Genomic DNA, 18,417 nt, shown 5'->3' with positions numbered 1-18,417 from the left:
CCTGACCATAACAAACCCACGACCTAGGTGCCCTGACTGGGAATCAAGCTTGCAACTTTTTGGTGCATGGGAGATGCTCCAAGCAACTGAGCCACCCGGCCAGGGCGCACTTCTCTTTCTGAGGATTTGTTCTTCCCTATGGGTGAGACTTTTACCTAATAATAATTTAAGATGGTAAAATTTATGTTATGTGTATTTTATCAAAATTTTAAAATGTCATACAAATGGGCACCTAATCCTATACAATAAAACCCTAATATGCAAATTGACCGAACAGCAGAATGACTGGCGAAATGACCAGTTGCTATGATGCGCATTGGTCACCAGGGGGCAGATGCTCAACGCAGGAGCTGTCCCTGGTGGTCAGTGTGCTCCCACAGGGGGAGGGCCGTTCAGCCAGAAGCCAGGCTCACGACTGGCAAGCACAGGGGCAGTGGCGGGAGCCTCTCCTGCCTCCGCAGCAGCAGTAAGGAGCAGCAAGCAGGTGGACAGTAATGAGTGAGGGGACTCAGACTGCAAGAGAAATCCTGGGGGGATCAGGCCTAAGCTGGCAAGTGGACATCCCCCAAGGGGTCCCAGACTGCGAGAGGGCACAGGCCAGGCTGAGGGACCACCTCCCCACCCCCATAGCACACGAATTTTGTGCACCAGGCCTCTAATACTCTATGCCATATGTAAGGTCAGTTTTGCTTAAAACATTAGGAAATTTTGTAGGGAAGTAAGTATAGTGGTTAAATGCTTGGGCTCAGGCAATTTGAAATTTGCTCAGGTCCAAATCTCAGTTTTCTATGTTAATTACTCTGCAACTTGTTAGGGAAAAATATTGAACTTTTTATACCTTAGTTTCTTCACCTGTAATATATTATATGAATAATGAAGAAGGTACCTGTCCCATGAAAGGTGTTATAAAGATTAAAAAGGCAAAGCAGGCCAAAATTGGTTTGGCTCAGTGGATAGAGCATCAGCCTGCAGACTGAAAGGTCCTGGGTTCGATTCCAGTCAACGGCATGTACCTTGGTTGCGGGCACATCCCCAGTAGGGGGTGTGCAGGAGGCAGCTGATCAATGTTTCTCTCTTATTGATGCTTCTAGCTCTCTATCCCTCTCTCTTCCTCTCTGTAAAAAATCAATAAAATATATTTTAAAAATAAATAAATAAAAAATGAAGAAGCAAAGCATGCTGTGTATTTGGCATGGTAGCAGGAATATATGGTAAGTAGTCAACAAATGTAAGCTATTATAATCCTACCTAACAAAAGAGTAATATGAAAATTAACCATCACTTTGCTACACCCAGCAGCCATGCCCACCAGCCACGCTCACCAGTCTATCAGAGTGAGTATGCAAATTAACCCCAACCAAGATGGCTGCAGCCACAGAGAGCAGGAGGAAGGCTTGGGTTTCCAGGCAATGGAAGAAACCAAGTTTTCCGCCTGCCCTTGCTGACCTAAGCCTCCACTCAAGGCTACAAAATTTCAATTATAGAAGGTAAACAAATCCAAACAGAAATGGTGGCCGCTATGGAGCGAGCAAAAGGCTTGGCTCCACTCCAGGCTACAAAGTTTCAATTGTATCAGGTAAATAAATTCCAGATACCAGGGCCTCTGCTTGGGTCACTGGTGAGCGTGGCCAGCCTGAAAACCACCATAGGCCCCTCCCTCAGGCCACCCCATACCCCAAGGGAACTCCCACCCTGATCTGGCATCCTTCAGGGCAAACCAACTGACCCCCACCCATGCACCAGGCATCTATCCTATCTAATAAAAGAGTAATATGTAGATTGACCATCACTCCAACACACAAGATGGTTGCCCCCATGTGGTCAAAGATCCTGTCCCTATGTGGACACAAGATGGCCTGCAAGGGAGGGCAATGGGGGTGATCAACCCTGCAGGGGAGGGCAGTTAGGGGTGACCAGCCCTGAAGGGAGGGGTAGTTAGAGGAAAACAGGCTGGCAGGGGAGCAGTTAGGCATCAATCAGGCTGGCAACAGAGTAATTAGGGGTGATCAGGCTGGCAGGGAGAACTGTTATGGGCAATTAGGAAGCAGGCAGGTGAGCAGTTGGGAGCCAGCAGACCTGGATTGTGAGAGGGATGTCCGACTGCCCGTTTAGGCTGGACATGCCTCTTGAGGGGTCTCAGATTGGAGAGGGTGCAGGCTGGGCTGAGGGACATCCCCACTCTGTGCACGAATTTCGTGCACTGGGCCTCTAGTATTATAATAAAATATTATGAGTTGATATTTGAGCAGCTTGGAGAGAAGAACTTCACTGTTTCTTACCACCACCTTCTACTCTCATCTAGTCCATTGATCTCTTTCATGTTCCTGACATCTCAAAGCCACATTTAGGATTTCAGTCATGCCCTTCAGCCATATTTGAACACTTTTGCACAAGTCTATAATTTTTGCGTGTGGTATGTACCTAGACACAAATCTTGAATATCATGTCTCAGTTAATTTGTTCAAGTCTGCTCAAAATGTTAATATTCTGAATAATGGTGAAGTCTTACAATGCTAACAAACAATATGTAATCTTTTATGGTAGAAATCTAAGGTTTCTTAGGTGCATGTGTATGCACACATTTAAATGGAATATTATAGCTAAACATTATTTATTAAAAATAAATTCAGTCGCTACTTAGTTTTATAGGTTTCTACTTTCTTGTTTCATTCTAGAACAGGTCTAGCAGTTATGATTTCATGAAACTAATGTGAGGAGAAAGACTGAGTTGGCATTTAAATAATAGCATATATGTATGTACACAAGGGATGGTTTGATTAGAAGCAATATTGCACATTGGTAGAAGTGATGGTTTGGAATTAGACCTGATTTGAATCTTAGCTCTACCATTATAAGCATTTAGTTAACTTCTCGTGTCTGTTTCTTCAACTGGAAATTGGGGTCAAACCTATTCACATAGTTGTTGTAAGGCCTACTTGTGATAATACTTAGCAAATAGTAGGACTAAAAAAAAATAGGCAGAATTTCTTTTATTCTTTCCAGAGGAAGGAGATGATTGACAAATATTGGGGGTTCTCTCGGAACCATTATCGTTAGTCAGCTTCTATGATCTTTTTTTTTTGGAATTAATTCTTAATCTTCTTATTGCTTTGTGGTAACAAAGCGGAACTGATTACCAATTTATTTCAAAATGAATTATATCTGATGAGTTACACTAGCAGTTATAAAGTAAACAATGTACTGGGGTGGTAAAGTTCAGTCACATACCTGGGAAAAGTCAACAATGAAGACAGGGCCCCAATGTGTATGTCATACCGGAGAGGAAAACATGCAAGTTTTAAAGGAAGGATCATGATGTAGAAATACTTACGTTCTTTCCTGGTATCTGACTTTCTGCAGTTTGGTTCATCCCTTTAATCTTATTTTCTCTACTATTAAAATTTAGGATTATAAAATCTAAATGTTTATAAAAACCCATTTAAAATAAAAAAGGGTGACTTTGAAATGCAAAGTGGAGCTATAAAACTTGCTGAATGCATTCAATTTATATACACAGGTGCTTGTCTTTCTATTATTATGAAATGCATATTTATACTGTATTTGGGTGACCACAAATCAACAAAAAGGTAACTCACAAGCAAATACTCTCGCCTTAGATGTAAAGGCAATAAAATAGCCAGACCAAACTTTTTACTTTTACTTGAGTTTTTTCCATTTAAAATCAATGTGCTCTTCTACACAATAGGATTCAGGAATTAAAGGCTTGGCTCTTTAAAAACCACAGCCCACAGCCGGGCACACAATCCAAGCAGCAGGACTCATCTGGGAAAGGAAGCTGATGCCCTTGGAGCGGTGAAGGTGGCATTTCTGAGTCAGGGCAGAGTTAATGGGCTACCTTTGCTTCAAAGACTGTTTGCATTCCTTTCGGCATATTAGTCTGGGAGATCTATAGGAGGGCGGGTTAGTAGTTTGCAGACTTTCCACATGTCACGTAGTGGTTAATACTCACAGTAGCTTTTCTTAAAAACCCTAGTGGGGACCTTGATGGGGGTAACTTAGGTGGTGAGAGCATCGACGACGTATATGCCCAGCTTGCGAGCTGATGGCCAGTTATTGCACCTACAAGAAACAACCAATGAAGGTCCCCCCCCCCCCCTCATAATAACAAATAAACATAAAAAAATGCAACCCGGTCTGAAAAACGTAGGACCATGAACAAATCCTGGGAGAGTAATGGCAAAGGGACACGTCCTGTTACCTCCGTGCAGGGCATCTCCCCTCCTGTCCCCTCAATAACCGGTCACGGGGAGGGGAGGTGGGAAGGGGGCTAAGATCTGCGCCTGGAACTCACCTATAAGCCTGAAACCAACAGCTTCCTTCTTCCCTGACACTTAAAGGGATGGCTAAGGGGACTTCCCGGCGCTCGCAGGCTGCACTTTGATAGGGGGGGAAAGACATATTTTTGTTCCCGCTTCAACACGAACCTTGCGAAGGTGAGGAGCACGGCTGGGACCTCAGGGAAAGGGAGCAGAGGGGACGCGCGGGGAAGTGGCGGCGGCGCGGCACCCCGAGGTCCCGCGGCAGCCGGAGGCCAGGGGTCCGGGATGGGGTTGCGGGGAGGGGAAAGGAGGAGGGCAGGCTGGTTCTGCTCCCGCGGGGGCTCCTCCGTCCCGCATCGTGGGTGGCGGGACCCGGAGAGCCGCCCCGACGGTCCTCACCTGCAGGCTGGGCGGGGGCTGCACGGTCAGGACTTGGAAGGAGTGCGCGCAGGGGAGGAGGCAGGTCGGGGGTTAGAATCCGGAGGGAGAGAGAGAGAGAGAAGGAGAGAGAGAGGGAGAGAGAGGGAGGGAGAGAGAGAGGCGCGAGGGCAGGAGGCGAGGAGGAAGGAGCGGTCGGGGTGCGGCCGGGGGGTGGGGGTGCGGAGGGGGAGGGAAAGTCGCTGGAGCACAAGTGGGGCCGGACCGGCAGCGCCCGGCTTTGAACCTGGGCTGCAGAGGCGGGGAAAGGAGCGCGGGGAGAGAGGAAGCTGGTGGGGCGAGGGGTGGGGGGAGTGGGAAGCAAATGACATCACAGCAGGTCCGAGAAAAAGGGGCGAGAGGCAGGCACCCCGAGGAGTGGGGCGATTTGCATTCAGGAGCTCGAGCCAGGCGGCCCGGCGGCGAGGGCCTCGGCGGAGTCCCCAGAGACCATGCAGAGGTCGCCTCTGGAACAGGCCAGCGTCATCTCCAAACTTTTCTTCAGGTGAGAGGGTGTCCAGCCGAGCTCCGAAAGACACGTGCCCGCGCCGAGGAGGGCCAGGGTCTGGGCTGGTTTTGGGGAAAGAGGAATCGTGTGCGTGTGTGTGTGTGTGTGTGTGTGTGTGTGTGTGTGTGTGTGTTTTAAAGATGTGCAATCCTTCTTGGAAGAAAATCAAATACATGAAGGAGCGGTAAAGAACCAACTGAAGCCAGTGGTTGGGATGGAGAGCCTTCGTTTATCGTTGACGTTATAACTCAGAGCTGAAAGTCGTGCTCTCAAGACCCAAACGTGCTCTTGTGCAATTGTTTTCTTAGGTTTCTCTAATACGTTTCTGGATGATAAACTTGCTCGTGAAAATACTTAAGTTTAGTCCCTTGTTTTCTCCCCTTTCGTGCCTTGGAAACTTAGATGCTTTATTGGCGCATATCCTGCTAGAGCTATTCCTGCGTGCAGTAGGTACTCAGAAAACATTTGTTGACTGCATTTTTTTTTAGGGGAGATGGGTGATGTGGGGACTACCTATGTGCCTTTTTATTTTTACAATACCAAGTAAGTCTAACAATATTTCCCACAATTCTATTATTCTTTCTTCAAAGAATGAAAGAAAATCTTCCCGCCTTTTTTTTTTTTATTAAAGCCAATTGCACAAGTTATACATTTTAAAAGGGTCAGAATTATCATGGAAATATGAAGCCATGGGAATCAATACTGCAGTTATATCCAACTGACATTCAATAAATTGTACTCATACTACTTTGTAGGCGATAATCCATAACATTTGCGTACTTCATCTAATGAGATCTTTGAAAATATTGTCTACATTCCAAGTCTTAGGCAAAGTGTAAGTTGGAGGTAGCATTTCAGATTTGAAGTGTCTTTGGCTACTGTGTCTTCTTTTCCTGTTATACTTGTATGAATGAATGAGTAGGTACAGCTCTCTCATGGGATGTTACTTAACTCATAATTATCCAGTGAATCAGCATACTTAGGTATCAGAAAAGCCAAATGTACATGTGGTGGGAAGAGACTCAGCTTTCACATCTATGTTCTGTCCTCTGCATGTGCAATAAGGCTGGAACTCAGTACTAAGGAGAGACCATTGGCCCTTGAAGCTGCTCCCTGTGGATGGAAGAGAAGGACTTGACTCGTTGAAATTACCTTTTGTGTGTTGATGTGTTTTCCACACCTTTTGTTACACCATCTATAGATTATCTGTCCATCTATGTTCCTACTACTTACAAAATCAGAGTGCTCATTGGCATACATCTTAGGCTTCTCTGTAGAGCACTTTGAGGAACCTAAATGCCAATCAGTCTAAAAATAAATTTTTCAGAAGAACAAATACCTCATGGCTACTTCTAAGTACTTAAAGGATTTTAAATTAGCTCATTGTTGATTTAAATGAGATTATTGTTGATTTACCAAAGTTTTTTTTCCCTCCAACGCATCAGCTTATAAATGTTAGGGTAGTTTAAAAGTGCTCTCAGGTTGGTTTGTAAAAAAAAAAGTATTATAATGACTTACTAAGTTTGTTAAGAGCATACTCATTCCTATTTCAAAACTATTTCATAATAAGTTGTTATAAGAATAGGTGTATTTTAAAAAGTTAAGTTCCTGTTCTTTATGGGAGTTGTCACCTAATTGCCTGTAAATTATAAATTTCTTTCTGGATTTTACTTCTGAAAGGGTCAAAAGCTTCTGCACTGATTAGACACTGTGTTTAGTGGTGATGAGTGTTAGGCTATGATTCAGATTGTTTTGATTCAAACCCTGATCTGCTACTTAGTAGCTGTGTGACCTGAGGCAAGTTACTTAACATCTCTGTGTTTGTGTGCCTTGACCTTTAGAATTTGGGAGAGTAGTAGGTCCTACATAATACGGGTTAATCTGTTGAAAAGTGCGTGTAAAGAGGTTAGCCCACAAATGTTAGCATTATATCATCATCAATTACCATATTTTTATGTTCTTTATAATATTGTTTACCTTATTTCTATTCATCTTTGTTGAATATAATTTTGTGACTATCAGCCTGTACATGCAATGAATGGGCCTGGATGAAAGTTAACATTAGGTGAAATCTCCTCTGACATGGCCTATCAGATAAATAAGGAAAAAGTCATGAGTTTATATATATTCTTAAATGACTTAAAATTTAACTTTCTGAATATGGTCCCTTCAGTTTTAGTGTCATGAAAGTGTAAAACTGTTAAAGCCTGGGCTATAAGTTATATTAAATATCTTTCATTGTTTAGGGTTTGTAATTGGAAAAGCTAATAAAGTTTGGGGAAAAATTAAATACTTAATTTTGCATGGGTTTCATATCAAGTACAAATTTTAGGGATGTTGCAAGTATAATGCTAATATATATATATTATTAGATATATGTGTGAATATATATGTTTATAAACTAAAAGAAAATTTCATGCAAAAATTCAAATAGTTTATGAATATCATGGAAAACAAGTACATTAACTTAAAGCTTTTATAAAGGAGGAAGATGTTTTTAAACTAGAAATTATATGTCTACATAGGTTCATATACCAATGGGCTTGATTTGCAAATGTTTACCAACAGAACCATTTTGAACAATTTTCCAAAACTATATTTTCTGATAACTTTGAAGATATGCATTCAGCTTGTTCTCTGTCTTTTCCTTCATGCCCCGAATTTCCCATATCCTGTTCTGTTGAGGGATTGTGTATCAAACCATGTGTCAGATGACACAGCTTGAATTTTGGTCATAGTGTCATACTGGCTTATAAATGTTAACTGTATACCTGAGGAATTGTTAGAGCACCACAAAATACAAGTATACAATGCAACTGATCTCTTACATGATTGGCTATAGGGGAGGGGAATCCAGTAAACTCCACAGATAAGTCTCAAGTAAGACCAAAGAGTAAATAATGTTAGGATCTAAGATAGAATTCAGTAAAGAAATGCATACTGTAAGTCTCAGGTTAATAATAAGAAAACTTAAGATACTTTTGTAATTATTAGACACAAACTAATGAGAGATTTTAGAACAAATATGCTAGAATTTATACACCAGAATAGGGTGGTGGGTCAAAATGGCTACTAATAGAAACCAAACTCTTATTCTGAACATTCCGCCTTTGATCAGAGTGTTTTTTAAATTTTCGTTATGGAATTACCTTTGAAAATAGTATGCAAATTTCTTTTCATTAAAAGTCATTTTACCCAAGACTGGTCACATGGACTTGCTTCTAAAATGACTTTTGACCCTTTCTCAAAATTAAATGCACTCTGAAAGTATAAAGATTTTTCATCGTAATTTGCTTTGTTAATAGCCAAGTGCTACTTAAGTTTAGGTATTATCATTGCAAATTTTATTTTATTAAAATTTTATTTTTCAACTACAGTTGACATTCAATATTATTATTATTGCAGACTTTAAAGACATTTCCTAATAAAAAGAAACAAGGGCTCTGAGCAATAGAAGCATAATTATAATAAGTATATAATGAAACAGATGAGAAATTTGGAGAGGACCACACTAATTTGGTTAAATAAATTATGACATTTTGTAAAAAATAAAAATTATCACAATGACTTTATATTTACATTTTATTTACGAGTTTGCAAGGCATGAAGAAATCTAAAATTATGGCAGCCATAGATATTTTGAAGTTGGCTGGGGGTATTCATAGGCATCTTGCCAAGGGAGACCAGTTGACCAATCAAATAAAGGTCTAGTCCTGTTCCAGTCAATGTGAAGGTTTGTCTTTCAGACAAGGCTTAGACTATCCCAATCAAAAGAAATAGTCGCATAAAACGAAAGGCCAATATGAGATGCTCAGTTCATAGTGAGATGTACGTTAGTGCCTGTCAAGGGCGCCTGAAGATCATGAGTCCATGTAGTCAGTCAATGAGAAAATGCCATGCGAACAGCCCTGGGCTTTCATGCACTTGCTTGGCTTTGCTTCCTGTAGGAATAGGAGACCACTGTTGGGTCAGGGGTCCCTCTGTCTTGGGCAGTGTTGCCTGAACACTGACAAATGTTGGTTCTTATACCAGCCCTTTAATATTTCTCTATATCCATCTGCCTTTTGCTGGTCTAGATTTGTTATGACACTGTTCAGGTTTTTCAATTTTGGGTTATGTGTCAATTTTGATTTTAACTCAGAGTTCTAAAAGTACTTCCTTTGCATTATATGACTAATATTGTAGTTACATATTTTAAAATATAAAATATATGTATACATGTAATTAAGTTTCTTTTAGTTAATTTTGCTAGTTTAAAAAATTCCTCCTTGGTTTTGAAATGTATTCCAATAGCTTTTATCTGCTAGTTCAATTTATTACTTGACTCTCTAGGAGTATTTCTATATACTTAAAACAAATAGCCTATGGTATATAGTTTTAAAATTCATACATTGCTAAAGAAAGACGTATTTTTCTTAACTGCTTCATCAATAATTTATGTGACAATCAAAGTATTCCTCAGAGCCAACACTAGGGAAATCATGTTTTCCATTTATGTTTTAAGGGAGGAAATAAGACTAGTGTGGTAATGTTCAAGGCCGAAATGTTGAAACTTGTTTTAAAAGTTCTTAAATGGCACCACTCTAAAATCTATTATTATTGTTAGTGTCATTTCACCCGAACCTGTAATTTCCGTGTGACAGAGCTACGCTGTAAGTATGGGATTGCAAAACCGCCACGGAAGGGTGTTAACCATTTAGCATGCAGCTATCTGCTGTTTGTCAAAATTTAAAAACACCTCTGACTCAGCAGCAATTTTGGTAATTTTGATTCCACTGATTTCTGACGCATCTGTGTAGATCACTTCCCTGGCACAAATCCCCTTTCAAAAGGGGAAAACAGATTAGGAGAGAGATCTGGTTGTCTGGGGACCGTGCCTGAAGGTTGCATTTATAAGTATGCTAAGTGCATTATCACAGAGCAGAACATTCCTCTTTCAGATGCTTCTCCTCCGCTCCTAAGAATTTACCTTGTAGTTGTGAGCGTGAAATTAGCATTACTAAGTGGCTTTACTATAGAGCTTCATGTCAGCAAAGAGCTTAGGGTTCTTTTAGAAAGAAAAAAAAAATCTGTAAAAATTCAATTAGCTTGCCTGATGCAGAATGAATACATTCTTATAGAGCTCTGAAGGATCTGTATCCAGGTCCAAAGGCTTGGCAAGTTAGCTATTCTCTGTGTGGCTCCACAGGTTTACTACAGTCTTTTAGCATCAATGACTGTTTCAAATGGTAAAGTCCTGGATGTCAGGGCCTTCTATGCCTAGTTTAGTAAAGCATTCAGACCATTTCAAGACTCCTGCATAGAAAGTTTGATGCATATTTCTTTGTAATAATGATAACCCCAGAGGCTTATGGATATTGTAGACTGATGACTTTCTAGTCTTGCAGCATCCTTCTGATAAAAAGGTGTCAAAGCGAGCCCTGACTAGTTTGACTTAGTGGATAGAGAGTTGGTCTGGGGACTGAAGGGTCCCGGGTTTGATTCTGGTCAAGGGCACAAGCCTGGGTTGTGAGCTCAATCCCCTGTAGGGGGTGTGCAAGAGGCAGCCAATCAATGATTCTTATCATTAATGTTTCTGTCTCTCTATTCCTCTCTCTTCCTCTTTGAAATAAATAAAATATATATTTTTTTAAAAGCAAGAGGATTCTGGACAGATTTTATTCCATTAGTTTCTTGGGTTCCTTTATGGCTGGGCCTTAGCGTTAGTGGGAAGGCCTGCCTGCTAATTCCTTGCTCATGGGCTAAATCATGGTTTGAAGATGTCTGCTAAGTCCTTATTGTTAGGATTCCCAACCCTGAAACTTGGCTTCACTCTGCTCTAACGAGGGATTTCTCCCAGAGTTTGTTTCTAGGAGCTGAGTCAGAGCAGCACTTCCTTTTAGGCCGTGATTCGGGGCATGCCCTAATTGGAGGAAGCCCTAATTCATTTATTCACCACCTTTTGTATTCCCCGTGAGGCATTAAGAAGATTGAGGTGCTCCAGAAAAAATGGGTGCTGCCTGCATGAAAAACATTCTCTGAAACCCAGAGTCTCAAGGCTCATGGAAACTCCAACGGGCATCTCAGGCAGTCCGAGGCTGGCTAAGTAAGGCTTGCTGGAGGAGTGACTCCCGTGTTGACATGGAAAGAAGACTATCCGGACATAGGGTGGGGATGGTTAGGAAAAATTTAAATATAGAAGCAGCCACCTGTGTATAGGACTGGCAGTCAGAGAGGTCCCTGGCACCTTTAAAGATTTCAGAGAAGTTCCCCGTGACCTGAGCATAAGATGCGGGAGCGAGATTTGGGGGAAATTCGGTCTGAAACCCTAGCAATGGCCAGACCCTAAGGGGCTTTGTGAGCTCTGGGCTTCATCGCATTGGAAGTGAAAAGGCATGGATGTCAGGCAGGGGAGTGACGTGGCAGGTGCTGAGCTGTGGCAGCTTTGCTAAAGAAATGAACTGAAAGAGCGTCAGTAGGAGTAAAGAGAGAGAGAGAGAGGAGGTAAAATTAACAGGTCTGGTTATTAGGTAAGGAAGACAAAGGAGAGAGAAGAATCAAGGGCAATGTGCAGATTTGCTGGCTTGGGCATGTCTGGTTGGTAGTGAAGCCTGGTGTGTGAGGAGATTCAGTTGCAGAAGATTTTGGGAATAGGTGGGGCCTATACAGTCTCTGCTTCTCTTTAAAATAGAAAAGGAAATGATGTCGGTGGCTCACAGGCAGGTAACATGGCCATTTGAAAACATATTAAAGTGATCTCGAGCTTGGTCTTTGGTGAGGGATATCAGGATGTCTGAGGCGACCGTCAGAATACTTCCCCCACGCCATGCAGTCAAGTCCAGAGTGGCCTTTAGGGAAGAAGTTCATTGCCCACTTGCTTGCCTTAGCGGTGGTACAGAGCCCCCTGGGAGTGTGTTCTGGAACAAGCAACCGTACTTTACGGACAGAACTGGTTAAATTCTACTTAGCAGTTCTACTCAGGACCCTCCAAACTGACCCACTGATATGTGAGGGGCCCCTACCGCATTGTAACTTCACCACTTTAAACCGACTTCCGTGGTCATAGCTATTCAGGCAGTAGGTTTGAAAACCTGCTGGAGCTTCAGGTTTTGTCTTTCTGCAGTGAGACTATTTTTGTGTGTGTGTTGGAAGGAGATTCTTATTACGCTTGAGAAGATTATGTATTCTTGTTTCACGTTAAAACTTTGCAGAGCTTGCTTTCTTAGCACTGCCTACAGAGGTGCACCCACCTTTTACCCGACTTCACACCTACCCCCAAGTGCCTAGTGAAGTTCTTAACTTCAGAAAGGGATCCAAGCATTTCATCTGGTACCAGGAAGGCCAGTGTTTGAAAATTAAGATTGCCAGGCAGAATCTTAGAGGTGCCAACAGCTGGGTTTAGAGGTGATTCAAGAGCCAGGCCTTGGAGCCAGTACCAGTTATGTGAGCAGCAAGAAAAGGCAGTCTCTGCTGGGCAGGATTAGCTCCCCAAGTTCCAGAGGCACCACTGGAGAAACTATCTAAGAAGCTGTTTTTTGCACATTTATTCATTTTAAATGCCTCTATGAACTCTGGAAAATGAAGCGACACAACAAAATGATCTTTCAACCAAAATCCTTTGCTATACTTTAGATCAGGGGTTGGCAAACTTTTTATAAAGGCCTGGAAAGTAAATATTTCCAACATTACAGACAACATGGTCTCTGACATTGTGGGAAAGCAGCCATAGGCAATATGCAAACAAATGAGCATGGCTTTGTTCCAATAAAACTTTATTTACGGGTACTGAAATAGAAATTTCATATAGTTTTCACATGTCACAAGGATTCCTTTTGTATTGTATTGCAAAAAGCTTCAAAATTTGCAAAATTATTTTAAAATAAAAATTTAGAAAAACTTTTCAAGGCTCATATATAATTAATGTTATTGTACTCAGTAGCTGAGTAATTTATAAAGGAAATGAAACACAGTTACATTCAATATAAATTTTTTCAGAAGAGGAAAATACTGTAGTAGCTTAATATCTATTGGATAAGTTTTCCAATAGTTTTTGACTTATAGAAAATCTATTGACTATTTATTTATTTATTTATTTGCTTAAAACAACAGATATTTATTCTCTCACAGCTCTGGAGACTGAGTCTGAAATGAAGGCAGGCCTGTGTGCCTTCTGAAGGTCTAGGGAAGGACACTTCCTGTCTCTTCCAGGTCCTGCTGACTCCAGCACCCCTGAGCTTGTGGCCACATCACTCCCATCTCTGCCTTTGTCTTTGTCTTCTCTTCTATCACCATTTATTCTTTACTTATGTTTTGCATGCATCTATCCTTCAAGGCACAGGCTCTATCTTTTGGTATATAGAGCCTGTGCCGGGTACATAGTAGGCCCTTAAAATATACTTGTTGAATGAGATAAAACTTGACTAACTCAGCTTAGGCTATGCTTCTAAAATTTACTATTTGGGGGAAATGAGAAAATTTACTTACAAATATGGAATTTAAAAAGCTTTTCATTTGGAATCTGAAGATAAAGTGCCTAATTTTGAATTAATATATTAGTTTATCATGTGTTCTAAAGTATAACATGAAATAGAAAAAGCTTTTCTTTTTGTTTTCTAACATAGTTACAGAACTTTCTAGGAAAATTCCAGCTTAAGATAGTTCAAAAGATCAATGACAGCTAAATTTACCATAGTAGATTTTTGCCCTGAAATATTTTTCTTTTCAAATTTCATGTGAATATTCAGGTTGCCTGATAAGTTTAATTTTAAGCCAGATTATTAAAATGATTATTTCCAAACTTTTTTTCCTAAATGTATGTTGTAATTTAGTGTTTAAAATTTATTTTTAAAGCTTATTTTAGTCTTGGACCCCTGAATCCATTTAAAAAAAAAATAAAGTAACAAGTAGGTTGACCAAATTCTTATTACCAAAAGAAATTCTACTTTCAACTCAAAGATAGGTTTGGGTTCCAAAAACTCACATTAACCTCTTTTCTACTCACTTTTACCTGGGACGTCCTCACCTATTACTCTCTTTTATCCACAAACATCAATGTAAGCTTATATATGTGCCTTATGAATGAAAGTGCACAAAGCAAATAAATCCCTGATGGATTAATTTGATTATGGAGCATACTTGGATCAATCATTAATACAGTTAGACATTAGGTATTTACATAATTCAGTTAATTCAGAGAATACAATATCTAACTACAATGAGACCCAACATTTTATTCATTATATTAAGACTTTATAAAACTGGTGAAATTAAAGTAAAGAGGTAGCTATTCGAGTAACAGTAGAGCTAGGTTTTAATGCAATAAAATTTTATTAGCTAGAAAGACAACCACTATAAAATGAGCTCATTAATGTAAAAGTAATAACATTGAAACACAAATAAATATTTATTTATTTACTTATGCATGCATTAATTTAGCATAAGTATTGAGTTCCTGATATATTCTAGTAGTTTGAAGACTTAGCACATATATCAAAATTTTTACAGCCCTGGCCATGTGGCTAAGTTGGTTGGAGCGTCATTCTGCACACCAAAAGGTTGCCGGTTTGACTCGGGGCACCTGAGCTGCAACCCAGCTATTTTTCTTTCTCTCCCTTCCTCTCTATAAGCATGTCCTTGGGTGAGGATTAAGAAAAAGATTATTATACATTCTAATTATTTTTCTTTATTGGAAATTTCACATTAATATTTTTAATGATGCAGTTTTTCTCATTAGAGTGCAAATGTACTCTAAAATCTATAGATTTTTTCCCCCTCTTACTCTACTTAATAAAGGAGTCCACAATTTTTATTGATTTTGTGGGGATAGAAAAATAATTTTCCTCCCACCGTTAGAAATTCTTCTGGTTGGACTAATCCAATTAACATGACAGGTTAACAGGAGAAAATAACCAAATGTAATGTGTATGTACTTAGGGGAGTTCTGTAGGAATGTCAGGCCCTAGGACACACAGCAATTGAAGCTTACATGTCATCTCTAACGAAGGAAAAGGAGGTAGTTGTGGTCTGGGACTTAAGAACTCAGGAAGGCAATTCACATGGAGATGGAAAAGCAAACATTTTGATAAACAAATGTTTGCTGGGTCATCTTTAAAAGTGGGACACAGAGGTCCTAAACAGTTTGGCTCAGTGGATAGAGCATCAGATTGTGGACCAAAAGGTCCCAGGTTCGATTCCAGTCAAGGGCATGTACCTGGGTTGGAGGCAAATCCCCAGTAGGAAGTGTGTAGGAGGCAGCTGATGGATGTTTCTCTCTCATCTATATTTCTAACTATCCATCTCCCTTCCTCTCTGTAAAATAATAATAATAATAATAATAATAATAATAATAATAATAATAATAATTAAATTATATATATAGTGGGACATAGGGAACTTGGATCCAGTGGGCCTTGCTAGGTTTCTCCCGATTATGTACACATTTATATTAAACCATAGTTATCTATGATGATAGCTTCCTTCCTGGATCAGGTCCTCTAATTCTATTAGGCAGTAAGGGGAAAGTCAGAGGGTTCTCCTGAATCTTGTTTCTTAAAATTAACCAGCTTAAAGTAATCAATATCAAAGAGGCATATTTTGGGGTGACACACTTTGCTTCCCCTCAATTTATAAAACCAAGTGAATAAGTCACCTCACCTAATAAAATAAACTTTTCTAAACTCAACAATATAATTCCTTGATAGTAAAAATTATTTAAAGCAGTTTTTAATTGAAAAATATGTCCTATGAAATGTAAATATATTAAGATCATTACATTTAGGACTGAAAATTGGATTCAATTCTTGAACACAGTCCTTGGATCTGGGCAGCCTTTTTTGAGCTCATACAAGTTTTTGCTGATTCAGTGGTTTCTGCGGTTGCTGGGACAATTCTTGTGTTTCCTGGGTCACACTGACACTCCAGCCACCATTAGAGTCAGATTTTGTGATGAGTAGATACAAATAAGTTGTTATTTTAAAAAATGAGGCACCAAATCTGCTGTTAATTGAAAATTTGATCAAAGTTTATTCTGTTGAAAGGGAAATCAGCTAGAAATAGGATCAATTTTTTAGATAAATGTTTATGCTTTTAAAATTAGGAGCTCTTCATAGTTAGCAATATTCTAAGCTTTAGAGATGTGCATCTCAAATTGTAGTCTGCCAATCACCTGCTCTAAAAATATATTTGAATATATATATCTTAATTATTAAATTAATATCTTAATTTAGTAGTAATTATATATCACATTAAATATGCCGATTCCTAGACTCACTGTATGCCTACTAAATTAGAATCTCTCGAAGAGAGCAACCACATCTTATTATTATTATTTTCTTGTTTTTTGCATTTCAGATTATTTCTTTTGCCTTATTAAAATCTGAGAACCATTAGGTCAGTCTTAAGAAAATGGGTATAATTGTCCAAATACTACTTCTCAACCTTAATTAAAAACTACAGATTTGAAAACAAAAACAGGATTCTACCAAATAATTATAAAATGTAGTATATGGAGATGATTTCATCTTCCATCTCTGTTAAACTTCTTTCTCCTAACATCCTTCTTTAAACCTCTGGGTCTATTGAAGAGAATTTTGAAATTTCACTACTTCTCAGTAAATTAACAATAGGAACATAGATATAGTTCAGTTGCCATAAAATTCAAAATTTCTTCTTACATAGTTCCTGAAATCAGCAGTCTTGCTCCCACTGTCTTCTAACATTTACTAAGCACTTTTCATGTGCCAGTATACATATTATCTCAGTGAATTTTTCAAATAATTATAGATATATTCTATAGGCACAGGATATTTAGAAAGATTAAAGTGTTTATATGAGGTCACCCAGCTAATTACCCTGAAGTCAGGATGTGAACTTAGATTGATCTAAATCTAAAACTATTCTTAACCAAGTTCACAATATCCAAAAAGCTAGAATGGAATTGGTGAATTACATAATTTTACTTCATGTTGTATATAGAGTTTAATATTTTTTCTCTCCAAAACTTATTATGTTTTGATATAAGCATTATAAACAATATCATTTAAGTAAGCATCATACTCAGTTCTTAAAAGTGCCAGAAGCATGCCCTTCCATTATTGATTTGCTTAAGTCCCTGTGACAAGCTAATTCTTGGCTCTGGGTGAGGCAGGCAGAAGCATTGTTTTAGGTTAATGAAATCTTTACAATTCTAAATCTCTAGCTGAAGAGTAAAAGACATGGTCAGCCAAAAGTATATCAGTAGCCAAACATAGTCAGTTGCACAAAATTGCTACTACCATCAAGTAGTAGCGGTCACCCTCATTGTTTCCTCCAACCTATGGAGCCAGACTTTCTGTTGAGTTTTTGCATCTATTCTTCTTACCTTACCAACTTCATGCCCTCAGCTGCATTCCAGATTCAGTTTGTTTAGTGTTCCTCTCACTACTAGCCACAACCTCCTTGATGTCCGTGATCACCAATCCCTAGTTCATCATTCAGGTCATCTGTTTCTCTATGTTTAGTCTTATTCTCTTTCTTGGGGCTGAAGGAAGAGTTAGAATCACCTGGCAGATGGCTCTTCAAGTTCATGTTCGACACTGTGTATACAATGCTTAGATTTTCCTAGTGCAGTGTTTCTCACATTAAAAAAAAAAAAAAAGTTACCAGTGAATCCTAATTTCCAAATTTCCAAATGAAATCTTCCACAGAATTGGGATATATATAAATAAAAGTAACAATAAAACAAGATCCCTTCCATGACTACAAAGCCATAGCTTTGTAGTCATAAGCCTCCTGACCCCAAATAAGGGCTAAAGTGAATATACAACATATATGTGTGCTGTGTTCTTGTTCCTGCATGCTTGCATTTTTCACAATGTTATGGTTCTAAAATTGAGATGCCTCTTATAATTCATGTTAAAAGACATTTGTCAGGGAGCAAGTTCTAGCTGCTAAATGGGATGTTGTCCTATTCATGAATTGCTTAATTAAAGCCAATTGGAGCTTCAAAGAAAGGAACTTGTCAGCTACTAGGCTCAGGGATAAATGGTGGTATGGGATTTAGCAATGCATAGAAGGCATATATTTCTGTTACCTCAACTGAATTATTTGCATTGGTTGCACTCCACAATTTCATTCTTTCTTCTCTCTTTCAAATATATTTTTATTGATTTCAGAGAGGAAGGGAGAGGGAGAGAGAGATTGAAACATCAATGATGAGAGAGAATCATTGATCGGCTGCCTCCTGCATGAACCCTA

The 18,417-nt window shown here is 39.4% G+C and overlaps 1 protein-coding gene across 1 annotated transcript in view; it reads left to right on the top strand.

Annotated features, from left to right (window-relative positions):
• The first annotated feature begins 5,029 nt into the window (after nucleotides 1-5,029).
• CFTR (CF transmembrane conductance regulator) overlaps nucleotides 5,030-18,417 on the top strand; it is a 168,902-nt gene continuing 155,514 nt past the window's right edge. Inside the window, exon 1 of the mRNA XM_084896960.1 lies at nucleotides 5,030-5,202. Within this exon, the coding sequence (XP_084753086.1) occupies nucleotides 5,150-5,202 (53 nt within the window). The 5' untranslated portion in view covers nucleotides 5,030-5,149. The remainder of the gene's footprint in view (nucleotides 5,203-18,417) is intronic.

Source organism: Pipistrellus hanaki (genome assembly GCF_964339955.1).
Source record: "Pipistrellus hanaki genome assembly, chromosome: 10".
NCBI classification, from domain to species: domain Eukaryota; kingdom Metazoa; phylum Chordata; class Mammalia; order Chiroptera; family Vespertilionidae; genus Pipistrellus; species Pipistrellus hanaki.
The sequence above is the reverse complement of the archived record's forward strand: the minus strand, read 5'-3'. Positions and strand labels throughout refer to the sequence as shown.